The 14,902-nt window shown below is 40.0% G+C and overlaps 1 protein-coding gene across 4 annotated transcripts in view; it reads left to right on the plus strand.

The window, feature by feature from the left end:
• The first annotated feature begins 2,826 nt into the window (after positions 1 to 2,826).
• The window catches only part of fanca (FA complementation group A), a 79,259-nt gene continuing 67,183 nt past the window's right edge, over positions 2,827 to 14,902 (plus strand). For 2 of the 4 annotated variants that reach the window (XM_057326655.1, XM_057326656.1), the window contains exons 1-7: positions 2,827 to 3,612; positions 3,694 to 3,789; positions 3,915 to 3,982; positions 5,285 to 5,394; positions 12,608 to 12,700; positions 13,993 to 14,050; positions 14,127 to 14,239. In XM_057326655.1, coding sequence (XP_057182638.1) covers positions 3,511 to 3,612; positions 3,694 to 3,789; positions 3,915 to 3,982; positions 5,285 to 5,394; positions 12,608 to 12,700; positions 13,993 to 14,050; positions 14,127 to 14,239 — 640 coding nt within the window. In that variant the 5' untranslated portion in view covers positions 2,827 to 3,510. The remainder of the gene's footprint in view (positions 3,613 to 3,693; positions 3,790 to 3,914; positions 3,983 to 5,284; positions 5,395 to 12,607; positions 12,701 to 13,992; positions 14,051 to 14,126; positions 14,240 to 14,902) is intronic. The other 2 variants (XM_057326653.1, XM_057326654.1) reach the window with 2 other exon arrangements.

Raw genomic sequence — 14,902 nt, forward strand, 5'->3', positions numbered from 1 at the left:
GCTTCAGCACACCTGTCTGCAATTATCTAGCAACCCTGAACACCTAGTTTAGATGCTTCAGGTGTGTTTTGTTAAAGTCGAACCTGAAATCTTCAAAATAATACCTTTCCAGGAGCAGGGTTGGATAACCTTGATGTAGGCTGTAAATTTCTTACTATGTGAGACAAAGTGTATTGTGAATCTTAAAAAGATACTTACCAGAGCAATGCTAGTCATCTCATTCTTCAGTCTGGCCTTGACACTGATTTTGTTGTCTTCGTTGACATAGTCCAATTTAAACCGCGGATCCAAAGCTGTTACTATGTCAAGCAGCTTCTGCGTGTGTGGATCACTATACTTTTCTTTAAGGTAATGCAGGATTTTTGACTTAATCGATCGAGCAAGTTCCGTATCATCTTCCTGCACTGCCATCATTGTCTCAAAAAGGTGGAGGACCGGCTTGACTGAGGAGAAGCTAACATACTGCTCTCCTGAAAGAGAATCAGTAAAGTCTGCCAGTGGGGTGAGCGTCTTGTTGATCACTTCAAGAACTTCAATATCCTGTCAGGTTGGTGTCAGGTGTCTAGCCTTCCGGTCAGAGGAGAGAACATGTACAATCGCAGTTTGTTGTTCAAGCATTCTCTGGACCATAGCTTGTCGGGAGCCCCATCTTGTTGGGCACTCAGTTTTAAGCTGGTGTTCAGGCAGGTTGAGCTCCTTTTGGGCAACAGCAAGCTCCCTTTTCCGCTTCCAACTATGGCTGAAGCAGACCACAAGCTTTTTGCAAAGCACGGTCAATGCGTGAATCTTTCATTGCATTCTCTACAAATAAGAATAATCATTTTTTCATAAACCTACTGTCTGTAGGCTTTTCATGTTGAAGTCACTTGTTATGAAATGCACTGTCAGGCTTAAATACGGCTCCATAGTTCAGCTTGACCATAGGTCTGCTGTTGCCGTGAAATTCTGCATATCTTGCAGTTCTTTCTCGACTGTCATTCGACACTGGGTGTATAGATTTGGCAATGCAACAGATGAAAAATTGTTGCGAGAGGGCAGAGCGTAGCACTTGTCAATAGTCTTTATCATTGCCTTTAATCCCTCGCTTGTAACTGTGTTGATTGGAGTCATGTCTTTAGCAAGGTGATAAGCGATGGCGTTTGTTATATCTTTGTGCCGCTGGGAACCTAAAGGGTATGGCGATACACCGAGTAATGTCTGAGTTATGGACGTTTGTGTCGTCTGGCGGCTGGCATTTTTAGGTGTAGCTCCCTTGTCTCTCATGGCTAACTCGTACTGTATTTTGTGGTGACGTTTGAGGTGGTTGAATAGATTTGTGGTGCTACCCTGCGGTGCTGCGACGATGCCAAAGCACTGTTTACAAATGATGACGACTTGTGCATCGTCGTCAGGTTTAAACCCATAAAAGTTCCACACGGTGGAATACGATCCTTTTTTTTTCGGTTCTAATATTGATTCATTGTCGCCACCAGGATTTTCCACACTGGCGTCCATTTCCTCTTTCTGCCGCTCCAAATTTGCCGCTCCAAATCCACAAAGTAAGCTGACTGCAACTGTTAGGTCTGCCTACTTACACGTCATGTGAGTGATAGCGCATAATGCAGTAAATGAGCGAGGAGGGAAGGGATCGAGATTTGACTCATTTGCTATCTTTGGCCTGATTGGTGAGTTAACAGTGTTTTGTTTTAGACTGTGAGTGTGACCAATACGTGAGTGATCTAAATGCGGGAAATACACAGAAGTGAATCGCCGTCCTTAAGAAATTAGATCGCATTCATGTATGAATCGAGATCAATTTTTTTTTTCGATTAATCGAGCAGCCCTATATCAGAGGCACCAGATTCCTGAACCTTGCACGTCTTTCCTCTGAAAAGAATGACATTATGTTGTATGTTTTTCAGTACACTGCTGTTTGTTATACATTTGGTTTCATACCATGAACTAGGGCTGGGCGATATGGCAAAAAAGTAAACTCGATAGTTTTTTTCTATATTGATCGTTAACAATATTTATTTCAATGTATATTTAATAAAAAAAACTGTATTTAAAATAGATTATTTTAAATTTTTATTTTTAATAGATTATTTGATTATTAACAAAAGTTAACCTTTAGCCAGTTAAAATTAAATTAATGCACTGTTGCAACACAGAGGATATTAGGCCATAAACAACATGTACCAGTTCATTCAGTCTCATTTTGACTCAATTGACTCGTTAAGTAAAAGGGAGTGTTCATTCAGTACATTCAACCAATGAAAGGGCTCCGTTACTGTGTACATTCGAACGCTATTGGCTCAGCACCTGCGCACATACATAACGCTGCAATAATGTCTTGCTCGAGTNATTTTAAAACTCCTGTAGTCTGAGCCAGGTTTAAGATTTTAAATAAGAGAATCTGTTAAGATTCTCCTTATGTGTGTGCTGCAACCAGAATTTGAAATCTGTCAGGATTTTAAAACTCCTGTAGTCTGAGCCAGGCTTTAAAGGGTATGGCGATGCACCGTGTAATGTCTGAGTTATGGACGTTTGTGTCATCTGGCGGCTGGCATTTTTAGGTGTAGCTCCCTTGTCTCTCATGGCTAACTCGTACTGTATTTTGTGGTGACGTTTGAGGTGGTTGTATAGATATGTGGTGTTACCCTGCGGTGCTGCGACGATGCCAAAGCACTGTTTACAAATGATGACTTCTTGTGCATCGTCGTCAGGTTTAAACCCGAAAAAGTTCCACACGGTGGAATACAATCCTTTTTTTTCCCGGTTCTAATATTGATTCATCGTCACCACCAGAATTTTCCACACTGGCGTCCATTTCCTCTTTCTGCCGCTTCAAATCCACAAAGTGAGCTGACTTCAACTGTTAGGTCTGCCTACTTAAACGTCATGTGAGTGACAGCGCGTAACGCAGTAAATGAGAGAGGAGGGAAGGGATCGGGATTTGACTCATTTGCTATCTTTGGCCTGATTGGTGAGTTAACAGTGTTTTGTTTTAGACTGTGTGAGTGTGACCAATACGTGAGTGATCTAAATGCGGGAAATACACAGAAGTGAATCGCCGTCCTTAAGAAATTAGATCGCATTCATGTATGAATCGAGATCGAATTTTTTTTTCGATTAATCGTGCAGCCCTAATCTGATTAGTGTTTTTTATGTAACTGTGTAATGAATAACAGTTACTAGTTTTTTCTATCATGATTACGTAACGCTGTTACTCCCCAACCCTGGTCACAAGTACCTACACGTGTGTTTTTCTGTTACTCTCTGCACACGGCAACAAAAACACAGCTGGATCCTCATGAATCCATTCTTCTTTATTCTGATGGAGGACAGGAATGATGAAATTGAAAAACTCAAACAAACTAAGAGCCGTCAGACTTCCAATCTTTAACCACTGAAGTTTGCTTGAGAGACTCTTCTTCTCTACATTATTATGAGGTTTGGATTTAGTGTGATTCTCTTTTGTGTGGTTGTTTTGTGTATTCAGAGGAAGAATTGCGAAGGCGATCGGAGCAGATGAAGGTTTCGGTTGAGCTGGTGTCCGTGAGACTTCTGTGTGAAAAGCTGGAGGAGTTGAGCACGTGTCCAGACGGTGTTTTACTCAACTCCACACAGAGAGTGAGCGAGCAAGCGAGCGATTACACATGACTTCATTGCGCTTCTGTTGCTTCTATTCAGATATGACATGTGTTTTTACAGGCTGATGTGTGTGCGTTACTCAAGTGTGCTCAGAAGCTGCTGTCTGCAGGATTGTTTAGTCCTCATCTTCTCTGGCAGGAGTACTGGACACGTCAGGTGTGTGTGTGTGTGTGTGTGTGTGTGTGTGTGTGTGTGTGTGTGTGTGTGTGTGTGTGTGTGTGTGCGCATTCATTCAGACATGTGATATGAGACTGAAGCTGTTTTGTGTTATGTGTACACAGCCCATTCTGGAGGTGGTGTATCATTTCCACACACACAACATCCTGACCCTGTCATTTCTGCTGGAGAGGTAGAGAACACCTCAGCACATGATCTACAGCAGGGCTAGTCAACTCCTGTCCTGTAGGCCCAGTGATCTGCATCCTTTAGTTGCAACACACCTGAATACTTCAGCTGTGTCTCGTTTCGGAAGCCTGGGTCCTCGCGTCCTCCTCGGAAAGGGTGCGTATGGAGCATCCTCAACTTGACGTCCTTCGTAGGACATACTGGCAGGAAAGGAAACAGGAAGTACCATGTTGCTTTCACAACACATTGCGCTCTCACACCTGTCAAATGAATTAAAAGGATTTCGATAGGATTTTAAGAGTAACTTACCCTAAACAATGCCAGAAGAGTAGGGATGTAACGATTCACCGTGAGCCGGTTGAAAATCGGTTATAATGAGTGACGATTCAAATCGGTTGAGGTGTGAACTGAATCGCAATACATTTTTTGAACAGCAGGGGCCACTATTTTCACTGCAAATCTAAACGTGGACATGCTGATATTTCTTAAATGCAAAAAAATCCAAGAAAAGCTCACACAGTATTAGTTTGTTTATATTAAAGAGACTTTTTCTATTATTAATTTGTTATAAAATTGCAGTTTAGTTTTGTTATTTGAAATAAAATATTTTATTATACAAAGAAACGTGACGCATTTAAGAAATAATGCAAGGGAAGTTTTAATTTCTAATTTGTTTCGACTCATTTTGTAAAAATAAATCGTGAGTAAATTGTGAATAAATCGCATCGTGAGATCAGAATCGTGACTCGCATCGCATCGTGAGCTGAGTGAATCGTTACATCCCTACAGAAGAGTTCAACCGTTTAAACATCACTCAACACGTTTAATCCTATTTACTACATACTGTATGTCTGCTGAGGTAAAAACACAAAATTGTACACCGTTTGCATTTAAACGCCACGTATTTGATTGAATGTGCAGCTGCTGCCGTTTATTCAAAGAAAAGACGTTGGGCATCGCAAAGAATTGTGGGTCACCTCTAGCAATGAAGGATGCATCTCATGCGTCCTCTGAATTCCTGTGGAAGAAGGTCACATTTGAAGGGTGCTTTCGGAGTGTCTTACCTGTTTTTATGAAACGAGACAGCCTCGATGACGTATGCAGCCTTCCCATGTGACCTCTGGAGGACGCAGCCTTCCAAAACCAGATGCAGCTTTTAATTTGCTTGGTCAGGTGTGTTTGATTAGAGTTGGAACTAAACTCTGCAGGACAACGGCCCACGAAGAGCCGAGTTGATTAGCCCTGATCTACAGCAATAATAACACAAACATTATTATTATTGACTCGTTGATGATGTCATGATCAGAGATGCCGCCATGAGCTCATGGATCAGTGATCAGCTACAATCTTTGTGTGTCTCCATGACGACGATGACGACACCAGACGACCAACAGATACATCAACACATTCTGTCCAGTAAGAACCCGTCTCTCACTACTGATATTTCACACACATCATCAGGGTTTTACCTACATTGACATTTTTTGTGTGGCGACCAAAACAAATGTTTTGATTGTAATTTATGAGTGGATGACTGCCGCGCTTGTGATGAATGCAGGAAAGAGCCCGTGCCGTGTCTATGTCTCCAAACCAATGTGTACACTCGACTTCATCCTGTGTTGCACACACCGTTTGGCATATGACGTGAAGTACTGCAGGACGGACTGCTCCGTATGCTTTCAAAATAAAAAATGTGAAAACTTCTATCTTTTAAAATGTCCTAGCAGTGCCAAAAGCGCACCCCTGTCTGCTAATGACCGATTTATGACCCATGTAAACACTACTATGGTAGTCGATGGTGGCCAAAAACTGTTTGGTTATAGCATTCTTCCAAATATCTTCCTTTGTGTTCATCAGAACAAAGTAATCTATACAAGTATGAAATGACATGAGGGTGAGTAAATGATGACAGAATTTTCATTTTTGAGTGAACTATCTCTTTAACTTGGTGCTTTCACAGACCGGCATATAAGCACTCGCATAAAAACTGATAGCTTGCTTTGTTCATGCTGAAAATTTCTTTCATCGCTGCTGCCTTCTAGGTCGTGACAGGGGTATCTGCGGGTCGGAGAAGTGGGAGTGCCGAAAGGTCTTTTCAATTGGTCATGAAAGCTGCCTGTTTCACATCAGCTTAAACGTTATCGGCCCACATCCAAAGCCACCTTTTCATTGTGGTGTTTTTGTATCGAAGATTTTAAATATGAAACCAAGACTCTGCAGTTGATTTACAAAGATAATGCAAAGGGTTATGGAGGACTAAACCTGCAAAAATTATAAATAAATAAATGTATAAATAAATAAATATATAAACGAATAAATGTAATAATATGAAAATAAATAAAGGAATGAATGGTTTGATAAAACAAAATAATTCGTTTTAGCTATTATTGATCTTAGCTTTAACTTTTTTATCGTTTTTAAATTGATTTATAATTTTTTGTGTCGATTTTTTATTTATTTTTAGATTATTTTATTTATCATTTCCTTTTATTTTATATGTATTTATTATCGCATGTATTTCCACTTTTATTTATATATTCTTGAATTTATTCTTAATTTTCTGTGTCTTCTATGATAATTAGATGGTTGGTCTGGCCTTTGATCGATTACTCTTGACTTGTTTTGGACTAACGTCACGCCACGTCACTCACTGATCGTTTGCTTCGTGTATAACGTTTAACTATATGGCGGGCGCACAATAACTCAACTCAACTTTATTTATATAGCGCTTTTACAATTTTCATTGTTACAAAGCAGCTGTACATGAGACATATTGACTATAAGCAAAATAATTAAAGTTGTACCTGCAGAAACAAGAAAAGGTTGAAAACACAGAAGACAGACATACCCACATACAAAACACTCCACACACACAATATGCACACGTACTAACACACATAGACATAGAGACACACACACACACACACACACACGGATGCGCACGCACACACACACAACACACACACACGTACGTACACAGACAAGTACGCACACAAACACACACACACAGCTCAGTGAGAGCACACATTTAGGATAAAGGAGAGAGAAGCACAGGTCAAATATAACAGACTATAAATTCCTATATGCAATATTAATTAAGTAAAACTTTAAAATTCTAAAGCAGCCCCCCCGGTCAGGCAGATAGTGCAAAAACAGTATGCAAACGGTGGCGAGGAACCCAAAACTCTAATCGAGAAAAAAAACCTCAGGAGAACCCAGGCCCAACCAGGGGATTCCAGTTCCCCTCTGGCAAAAGCTGCTGCCTCTGCACAAGCTCCAGAGACTTGCACAACAAGGCTAAATAAAATAAATAAACTTAATAATAAAATAAATTATAGTTTAAGATTATCATTAATAATCTAATAGCATTTGAAGTTTTGTGGTGAAGACATGTCAAGAGACCGCGTCCTTCTTTATCCAGCTCTATCATCTCAGCTCTTGTCAGGTCCCCACTTCCCATTCTCCGCTCTACCATCAGGTCAGGCCATGAACTGCATCCTGCTCGCTGTGGTAACCTTGGAACAATGAGACAAGACTGGCTGAGAGTAGAGTACTGTTCTGTACTCTTTGATGCAACAAGTACATCAGTTGTGTTTTTGGTTCCGGTTGATCTAACTAATGCAGCCTAAACCCTCTGAAGATTTATATTATGGAAGAGTAGTGTATGCAAGATTAAAAAGATGCGTCTTTAGTCTAGATTTAAACTGACAGAGTGTGTCTGCCTCCCGGACAGTGCAGGGAAGACTATTCCAAAGTTTAGGCGCTAGATAGGAAAAGGATCTACCACCTGCACTTGATTTTGAAATTCTAGGTATTACCAACTGACAGTACGCCTGAGAGCGTAATGCACGTGAAGGACTGTAATACAAAAGGAGTTCATTCAAGTACTGAGGAGCTAAACCATGTAAGGCTTTATAGGTAATAAGCAAGATTTTAAAGTTAACGCGATGCTTTATAGGTAACCAGTGCAAGGTTGACAGAACCGGGCTAATATGTTCATACTTTTTTGTACGTGTAAGAACTCGAGCTGCCGCGTTTTGGACCAATTGGAGTTTTTGTAATAAGCCTGCAGGGCAACCACCTAACAGTGCATTACAGTAATCTAGTCTTGATGTCATGAATGCATGAATTAACTTCTCTGCATCTGACATTGACAGCATATGACGTAGTTTAGATATATTCTTAAAATGGAAAAACGCAATTTTACAGGTGTTGGCGACGTGGCTCTCAAATGACAGATTACTATCGAATAGAACGCCAAGATTCTTTGCTGACGACGAGGGTTTTATGGAACATCCGTCAATAGTTAAACAGTATTCTTGGTTGTTACTTATAGCAGTTTTCGGTCCAATAAGTAACACTTCCGTTTTGTCCGAGTTCAGTAATAAAAAGTTGTTACTCATCCAGTTTTTTATATCGACTATGCATTCCATTATTCGATGGAACTGCTGTGTTTCATGAGGCTTCGAGGAAATATAAAGTTGAGTATCATCAGCATAACAGTGAAAGCTAACTCCGTGTCGCTTTATTATATCTCCTAGAGGTAGCATGTATAATGCGAAGAGCAGAGGCCCTAAGACTGAGCCCTGTGGTACACCGTACTGGACTTGCGATTTGCGTGACACCTCATTGTTTATTGCTACAAATTGAAAACGGTCGGATAAATAAGATTTAAACCATTTCAAAGCTATTCCCTTAATGCCGACATAATTTTCGAGTCTATGTAGGAGTGTGCTGTGGTCAATGGTATCGAATGCAGCACTAAGGTCTAGCAGCACCAAGGTCTAGCAGCACCAACAACGAGATACAACCTCGGTCAGACGCCAATAGCAGATCATTTCATCAATAAGAGAGTTACGGCATTTAGCCAATGAAGTCGATAACCATGCATCAAATGACTATGTGTCATTTAGATTAGATGCGCTTATTGATGTTTTATTGGTTAAAATCATAAAGCACAAAATGTAATAAGGTTTAACTACACAGATGAGCTTGTGAACCAAAGTCGCAAGCTAACGCGTTGTCAAAGTGACAGTTATAAGCAGCCTTTCGATTAGAAAAAGCATAAAGATTTAATGTAACATTACAATGAATTGAGACATAGTGAACTTAAGTCACAAGTTAACACGGTAGTAATGAGCATCGTTCTTTCACTACAGGGGCCATCAAATGAAAACCATTCCGTCTAAAAAGACGTGGTTACTAAACTGTACTCTAAACTACTACATTTCATCAGAGATAAATAACACAGAGGTCACAAGTTAACACTGGCATATTCCCTTGATTCATCCAGCTGCATATTGATTTTGACATCTTGATTTTATTGCAAAGTTCCGCGGCAACTAACGTTGCAAAATAGCTTAATGTTATTTTTTACCGCAGTGACACGCAGCTTCGCTTTATTGCATGGGTTCGAATCCTGTGTCAAATTGCTTTATTTTTTCACCTCGCTTCAGCCATTACGGGCGATCATACCAATAATTTGCAATCTTAACAAGAATGTCAAAATCATGTAACAAGAAAGTCTGTGTTAAGATTAGACATCTTAATATTCAGTCGGCTTGTGCTTTCAGAATCGACGAATCTGCTGAGGTCGTTCATGCACATCTGTGGCGGAGGACCTGTAACCGGAACTTGGTCACCACCTTAGCACCCTCTGACTCGCACAGATTTTGAAGAACTTCGTCATTTATCTCGCCGTCAATCTGTAATAAAACATCAATAAACGCATCTAATCTAAATGACACATAGTCATTTGATGCATGGTTATCGACTTCATTGGCTAAATGCCGTAACTCTCTAGCTAATTGTGCGCACGCCATAGTTACTTAACGTTATACACGAAGCAAACGATCAGTGAGTTACGTCACGTGACGTTAGTCCAATCAAGTCAAGAGTAATCGATCAAACACTTCAGTCTACGCTGAACCAATACTAGGCAAGACCAACCATCTAATTATCATACAAGACACAGAAAAGTGAGAATAAATAAATAAAAGTGGAAATAAATACATGCGTTAATAAATAAATATAAAAATAAATAAACTTATTAATAAATACATGTAAAAATAAAAGGAAATGATAAATAAAACAATCTAAAAATAATAAATAAAAAATGGACACAAAAATAATAAATCAATTTAAAAAATGAAAAAGAAAGTTAAAGCAAAGATCGATAATAGCTAAAACAAATTATTTTGTTTTATCAAACCATTCATTCCTTTATTTATTTTCATATTATTACATTTATTCATATATACAGTATATATATATATTTATTTATTTATACATTTATTTATTTATATTTTTTGCAGGTTTAGTCCTCCATAAAGGGTATCTATTCTCTTGGGATAGTAGGGCCTATAAGTGCCTCGACATGTTCAGCACCGCCGAGAACAGCTTGATGTCAGCAAATACACCTAAAACTGCCCGCTGATGAATCTATTTGTTCCCAGACGCATTTCCACCACAGGAATTTCCCCCGGAACTCAGGGCTTTAGGGCAGTACTCTCTGTGTTTCCACCGCAGGAAACGGGATCAAAACAAAGTTCCCCCCCAGAAAGTCCCTGCTCGTGAGATAGTACTTTTCCAGAGTTCCGGAAGATTTGGGGGTGGGCCTTGGTCATCGAATATGCTGATTGGTTGAGTTCATGGTTTCATTGGTTGACTCTACATGCTGCAACGTCTTCCGATAAAAACACCACTGTTGTTACAAGTTCGTTGCGGTGCATGTAGTTTCAGCTGTTTACGGTTTGAAATGGTTAAAACTACAACAGATGGACCAACGACGAGGTCCGGGCTTTATTAAGTGTTTATGTGTAACCGGTCCTACTCGCCCCGCTCAGTGCGGGCCTCTAACCGTCGTCGGTCCAGATGGGAGACGGGCGCTCTAACGAGGAGGCTAAAGACTGCAGTCTCTAGCGCAGTGGTCACCAACCCTGCTCCTGGAGATCGACCGTCCTGAAGATTTCAGCTCCAACCCCAATCAAACACATCTGAACTATCTAATCAAGGTGTTCAGGTTTGCTTGATGATTACAGACAGGTGTGCTGAAGCAGGGTTGGAGCTGCAGTCTGCAGGACGGTCGATCTCCAGGAGCAGGGTTGGTGACCACTGCTCTAGCGTCTGTCACTAGAGCGTCTCTGTTGGTCGGGGAGTGAGGTTTACACACTGCACAGCTCTTCACTAGCTGGCCACCGTTACACTCACCCCCCTAAACCTCACTCCCATCCGGGTCACGGCACCATTGTAACCCCTGCTATCTGGTTCCTTCTTACAACCGTTCCGGAAAGGACAACACAGAGACATAGACTGAGTTCACTTGTCGCGTTTACTGAAATATATGAAACGACACCAAATAGCCATTAAATACATCTCTTCCGGTCACATAACATTCTCCTCAGTAGTTTACATGTGATACATAGTTTTCGCAAGATCAAGAGCTCAATTTCTGTTGTTTCTCAAACATAGAAAAAGTATAACATTATAAGAACATTAATGCATCATACCTGAAATATATGAAACGACACCAAATAGCCATTAAATACATCTCTTCCGGTCACATAACTGTCAAAAATAAATAAACATGTGAACATAAGCAACTAAAAAATACAGAGATAAAAACACGACGAATACCATGTGCTCCTAAAGCGCTCGGCAGTAAGTTCGGTATAAAACAAATTATACATCGACTCTATATCCCTTATAACTCAAATTTGAAATAAAACACTTTTAAAAGAACAATTTTGACCTTAAAAGTAAACTAAATAATATCTAACAACATTTTATTTCCGTCCGACCAGAGTGAGATTCTACGCTTACCATTCTCCTCAGTAGTTTACATGTGACTGAGGAGAAAGTGGCAGACTATACTTTGTTTACATTAATCGCCTGTAGGTGTCCCCATATCCCCTTCTTCTTTATTAAATTCAATTCAATTAAATGTTTCACAAGATGAACAAATTTTGGCACAATTCATAACAAATTTCTTTTACCCGTTACATATGCAGAGGACCAAATCAAACAGGTATTGGAAACGCTGACCCGCAACGAAAAGGTATACATGTACCTAAAAATAAGTCAGTTATACAAGCTGGGCATTGTCGCCCAAAAAAATAACGAGTGTCTGTTGCTTTATGTGACGTTATCGTTGTTGAACATTACCGCCCCCTCCCGGACTGGGAGGAGCCGTCACATGCAGTCCTACGTCACGGGACTGATTTGCCTAATCTTCACCGTACTTTAGTGCGCTATGGAAACGCAGACAGCAACAGGTCTGTGAGAAAAATTGTTCCCGGGACAAATTGTTCCAGGTAATTTTGGTGGAAATGGGCCATTTGACTGAGGTCAGAGTTTCAGAACTATACACAGCCTAGCTGTATGTATTTATGAGTTAAATGTAGTCTTGGAGCATTGCCTGTGTATTGTTTTTCCCTATTGTACAAACGTCTTATACTTTACAGTAAAATATTGTGTTTTGTATCATATTTCATTGGATTAAAAATGAAAATAATCACATCAGATGACCAAAACCACATACATGAATTAGCAAAAGAACTCCAACATGAGGGTCGGCCATGGTGCTGTAGTGGTGTTTATACTGTTGTCTGTGTATTTTGTGTTGTTGTAGCTGTTGTGTGTGTTGTCGTGCGGGCGGCTTTTGAAGACTGCAGTCAGAGTCTCAGTAAGACGTGCTGTTCAGTGCTGGACCTCATGATTTCATGTAAGTCTTTCATTTCTTTCCTGGTTTATTGCTCGACTGTAACATGACCGATTGTGTAGAGAGCCAGTGGTTTGTGTGTAAATCGCTTGCATACTGTATGCCAGTCAATTTCCCAATAGACAAAAAATATCTTTAACTAGCAAATGGCTAAGAACTTTTCCAGTCTTACCGGCCTGTGATTGAGTTAGATGCAGAGGGTATGTTTAGTGCAGATATCAGTTCAATGCCTGCTCCGTCCGCTTCACACACCGTCTCTAGAGAGCGCTCTCTGTCACTTTCTCTCACACGCACACTCGACGGAAGAGAAAGACATGCTGTGTGTGTAAAGACACATCAGATCGAAGTGCAGTGTTTTCCATTCATTACCTGCAATGGTTTCAAAACAAACCGGAAAAAAATGACACTTCTCCTAAAACAAATTCTGTGTTGTTTTACAGCATTGTTTATGCAACACATCTTCCATTCCCAGTCAACACACTTCTGTCACATATTTAGAGACTTAAGAAACTTTTGTTCAGAAGCACATGGCCTAGCGTCTTTTTGGATAAAGCTTAGCTTTCGTTCAGTGGGAGAATGTCATCAGCATTGTCCCGTGAGCGACATACAGGAGCAGCATATGTACAGCATGTGACCCATGAATAAATGAGTACAAAACAGCATTTCCACTAAACTCACCGTTACTGATACTGTTTGGATATAGAAACATTAAGACCGAGGCTGTTTGAAAGAATAAAGCAAGAAATGCTAGATTCGATTAATTTGAAACAAAATATACAGTACTTTATCTATCAAAATTATTCTTTTTTTTCTTTTTTTTAGTTCAGTTGCATTGTTTGTGCATTTCATGTATGAAAAACATTACTAGCAAATGGCGACTTAAAGGCGTAGTTCACCCAAAAATGAAAATTCTGTCATCATTTACAAACCTGTATAGATGACTTTGTTCTTTTAAACACAGAGAAAGATAGGTGGGAGAATATTAGCCATTTTCAGTTCTGTGACATCATCCACTACCATAGTAGAACAAACAATGTTGTCTTTTTTTGTTCTGTTGAGCACATAATGAGATATTTTGAAGAATTTAGGAACACAAACAGTTCTGGAGCACCTTCAACTACCATTCAAATTTTTCCTACTATGGTAGTCAATGATGTCACAGACGTGAAAATGTCCCTTTAAGATTCATGTTTCAATTGCGCTGTACGTCCCGCGTGACCAGCACAGTTTGTGTGTGATATATGAAAGCGACTGGAGATGATTTCACATGATGATGTCATCTCTTTATTCTTTAGGGTTGTTGGATTCAGTGAGCGAGAAACAGAGCGATCAATCATCAGCCACTGGAGTCTGGTAAACACTTGACCATCATTCACTCCTCTAGAGTCAGATGTGATGTGACAGACTGTCTGTTGTGTGTTGTGCTCAGGGTTCAGGTTTATGACGCCACAGCGTTTGATGTTTGTGTTTCTGAAGACATGCTGCAGAGGTTCTTCACACACACACTCATACGTGTTCTTACACATCGACCTGCCTTCAAAGGTGAGAGGTTATTCATTTCAATTCATGTTTATTTACACTATATGGTGCTGTTTACAAAGCAGCTTTACATCATAAAGAAAACACTGAAGAGGAAAACGAAGTGTATAGAGTACAAACAGAGCGGGCAATGTTAATGGAATTTGCAGAAGTTCATCTAATATCTGCAGTCTTCTGGTGAAACCATCACGGCAACTCCAATGATGAATAAATCGAGAAAACCCTCTGGAGAAACCAGTATCAGTCAGGAGGGCCAGTTCTCCTCTGACACATCACTGCTGCTCTCATTCACTTTGAGTCAAAGTTACTGAGTAAACGTGTTTAATGTGTCATAAGTGATTTCTGAGATCTGTTGTTGAGATGTGAAATCGACCACCAAACAAACACACTACTATGCAAAAGAAACTCATCCCCCCCCCCTTCATTAGCCACTCAAAATAAAGAATGTGCCATGCGACACAGGCATACAATGGATCTGTATTTATCATAGCTGAGACCAAGCAAGATAATAATAATGCACATGAAAAGAGCAAGCAAAGACAGCACAAGTATGTACAAGCAGCACACTCCAAACTGTTCTGTTACCACAGCTAACATTACAACAACAGCATATATTACTTCTGTGAAACGGCAAAACCAATGCGACTTACACATTAATGCCAATCA

Source organism: Triplophysa rosa, unplaced genomic scaffold, assembly GCF_024868665.1.
Source record: "Triplophysa rosa unplaced genomic scaffold, Trosa_1v2 scaffold120_ERROPOS1198380, whole genome shotgun sequence".
In the NCBI taxonomy this organism is placed as follows: Eukaryota; Metazoa; Chordata; class Actinopteri; order Cypriniformes; family Nemacheilidae; genus Triplophysa; species Triplophysa rosa.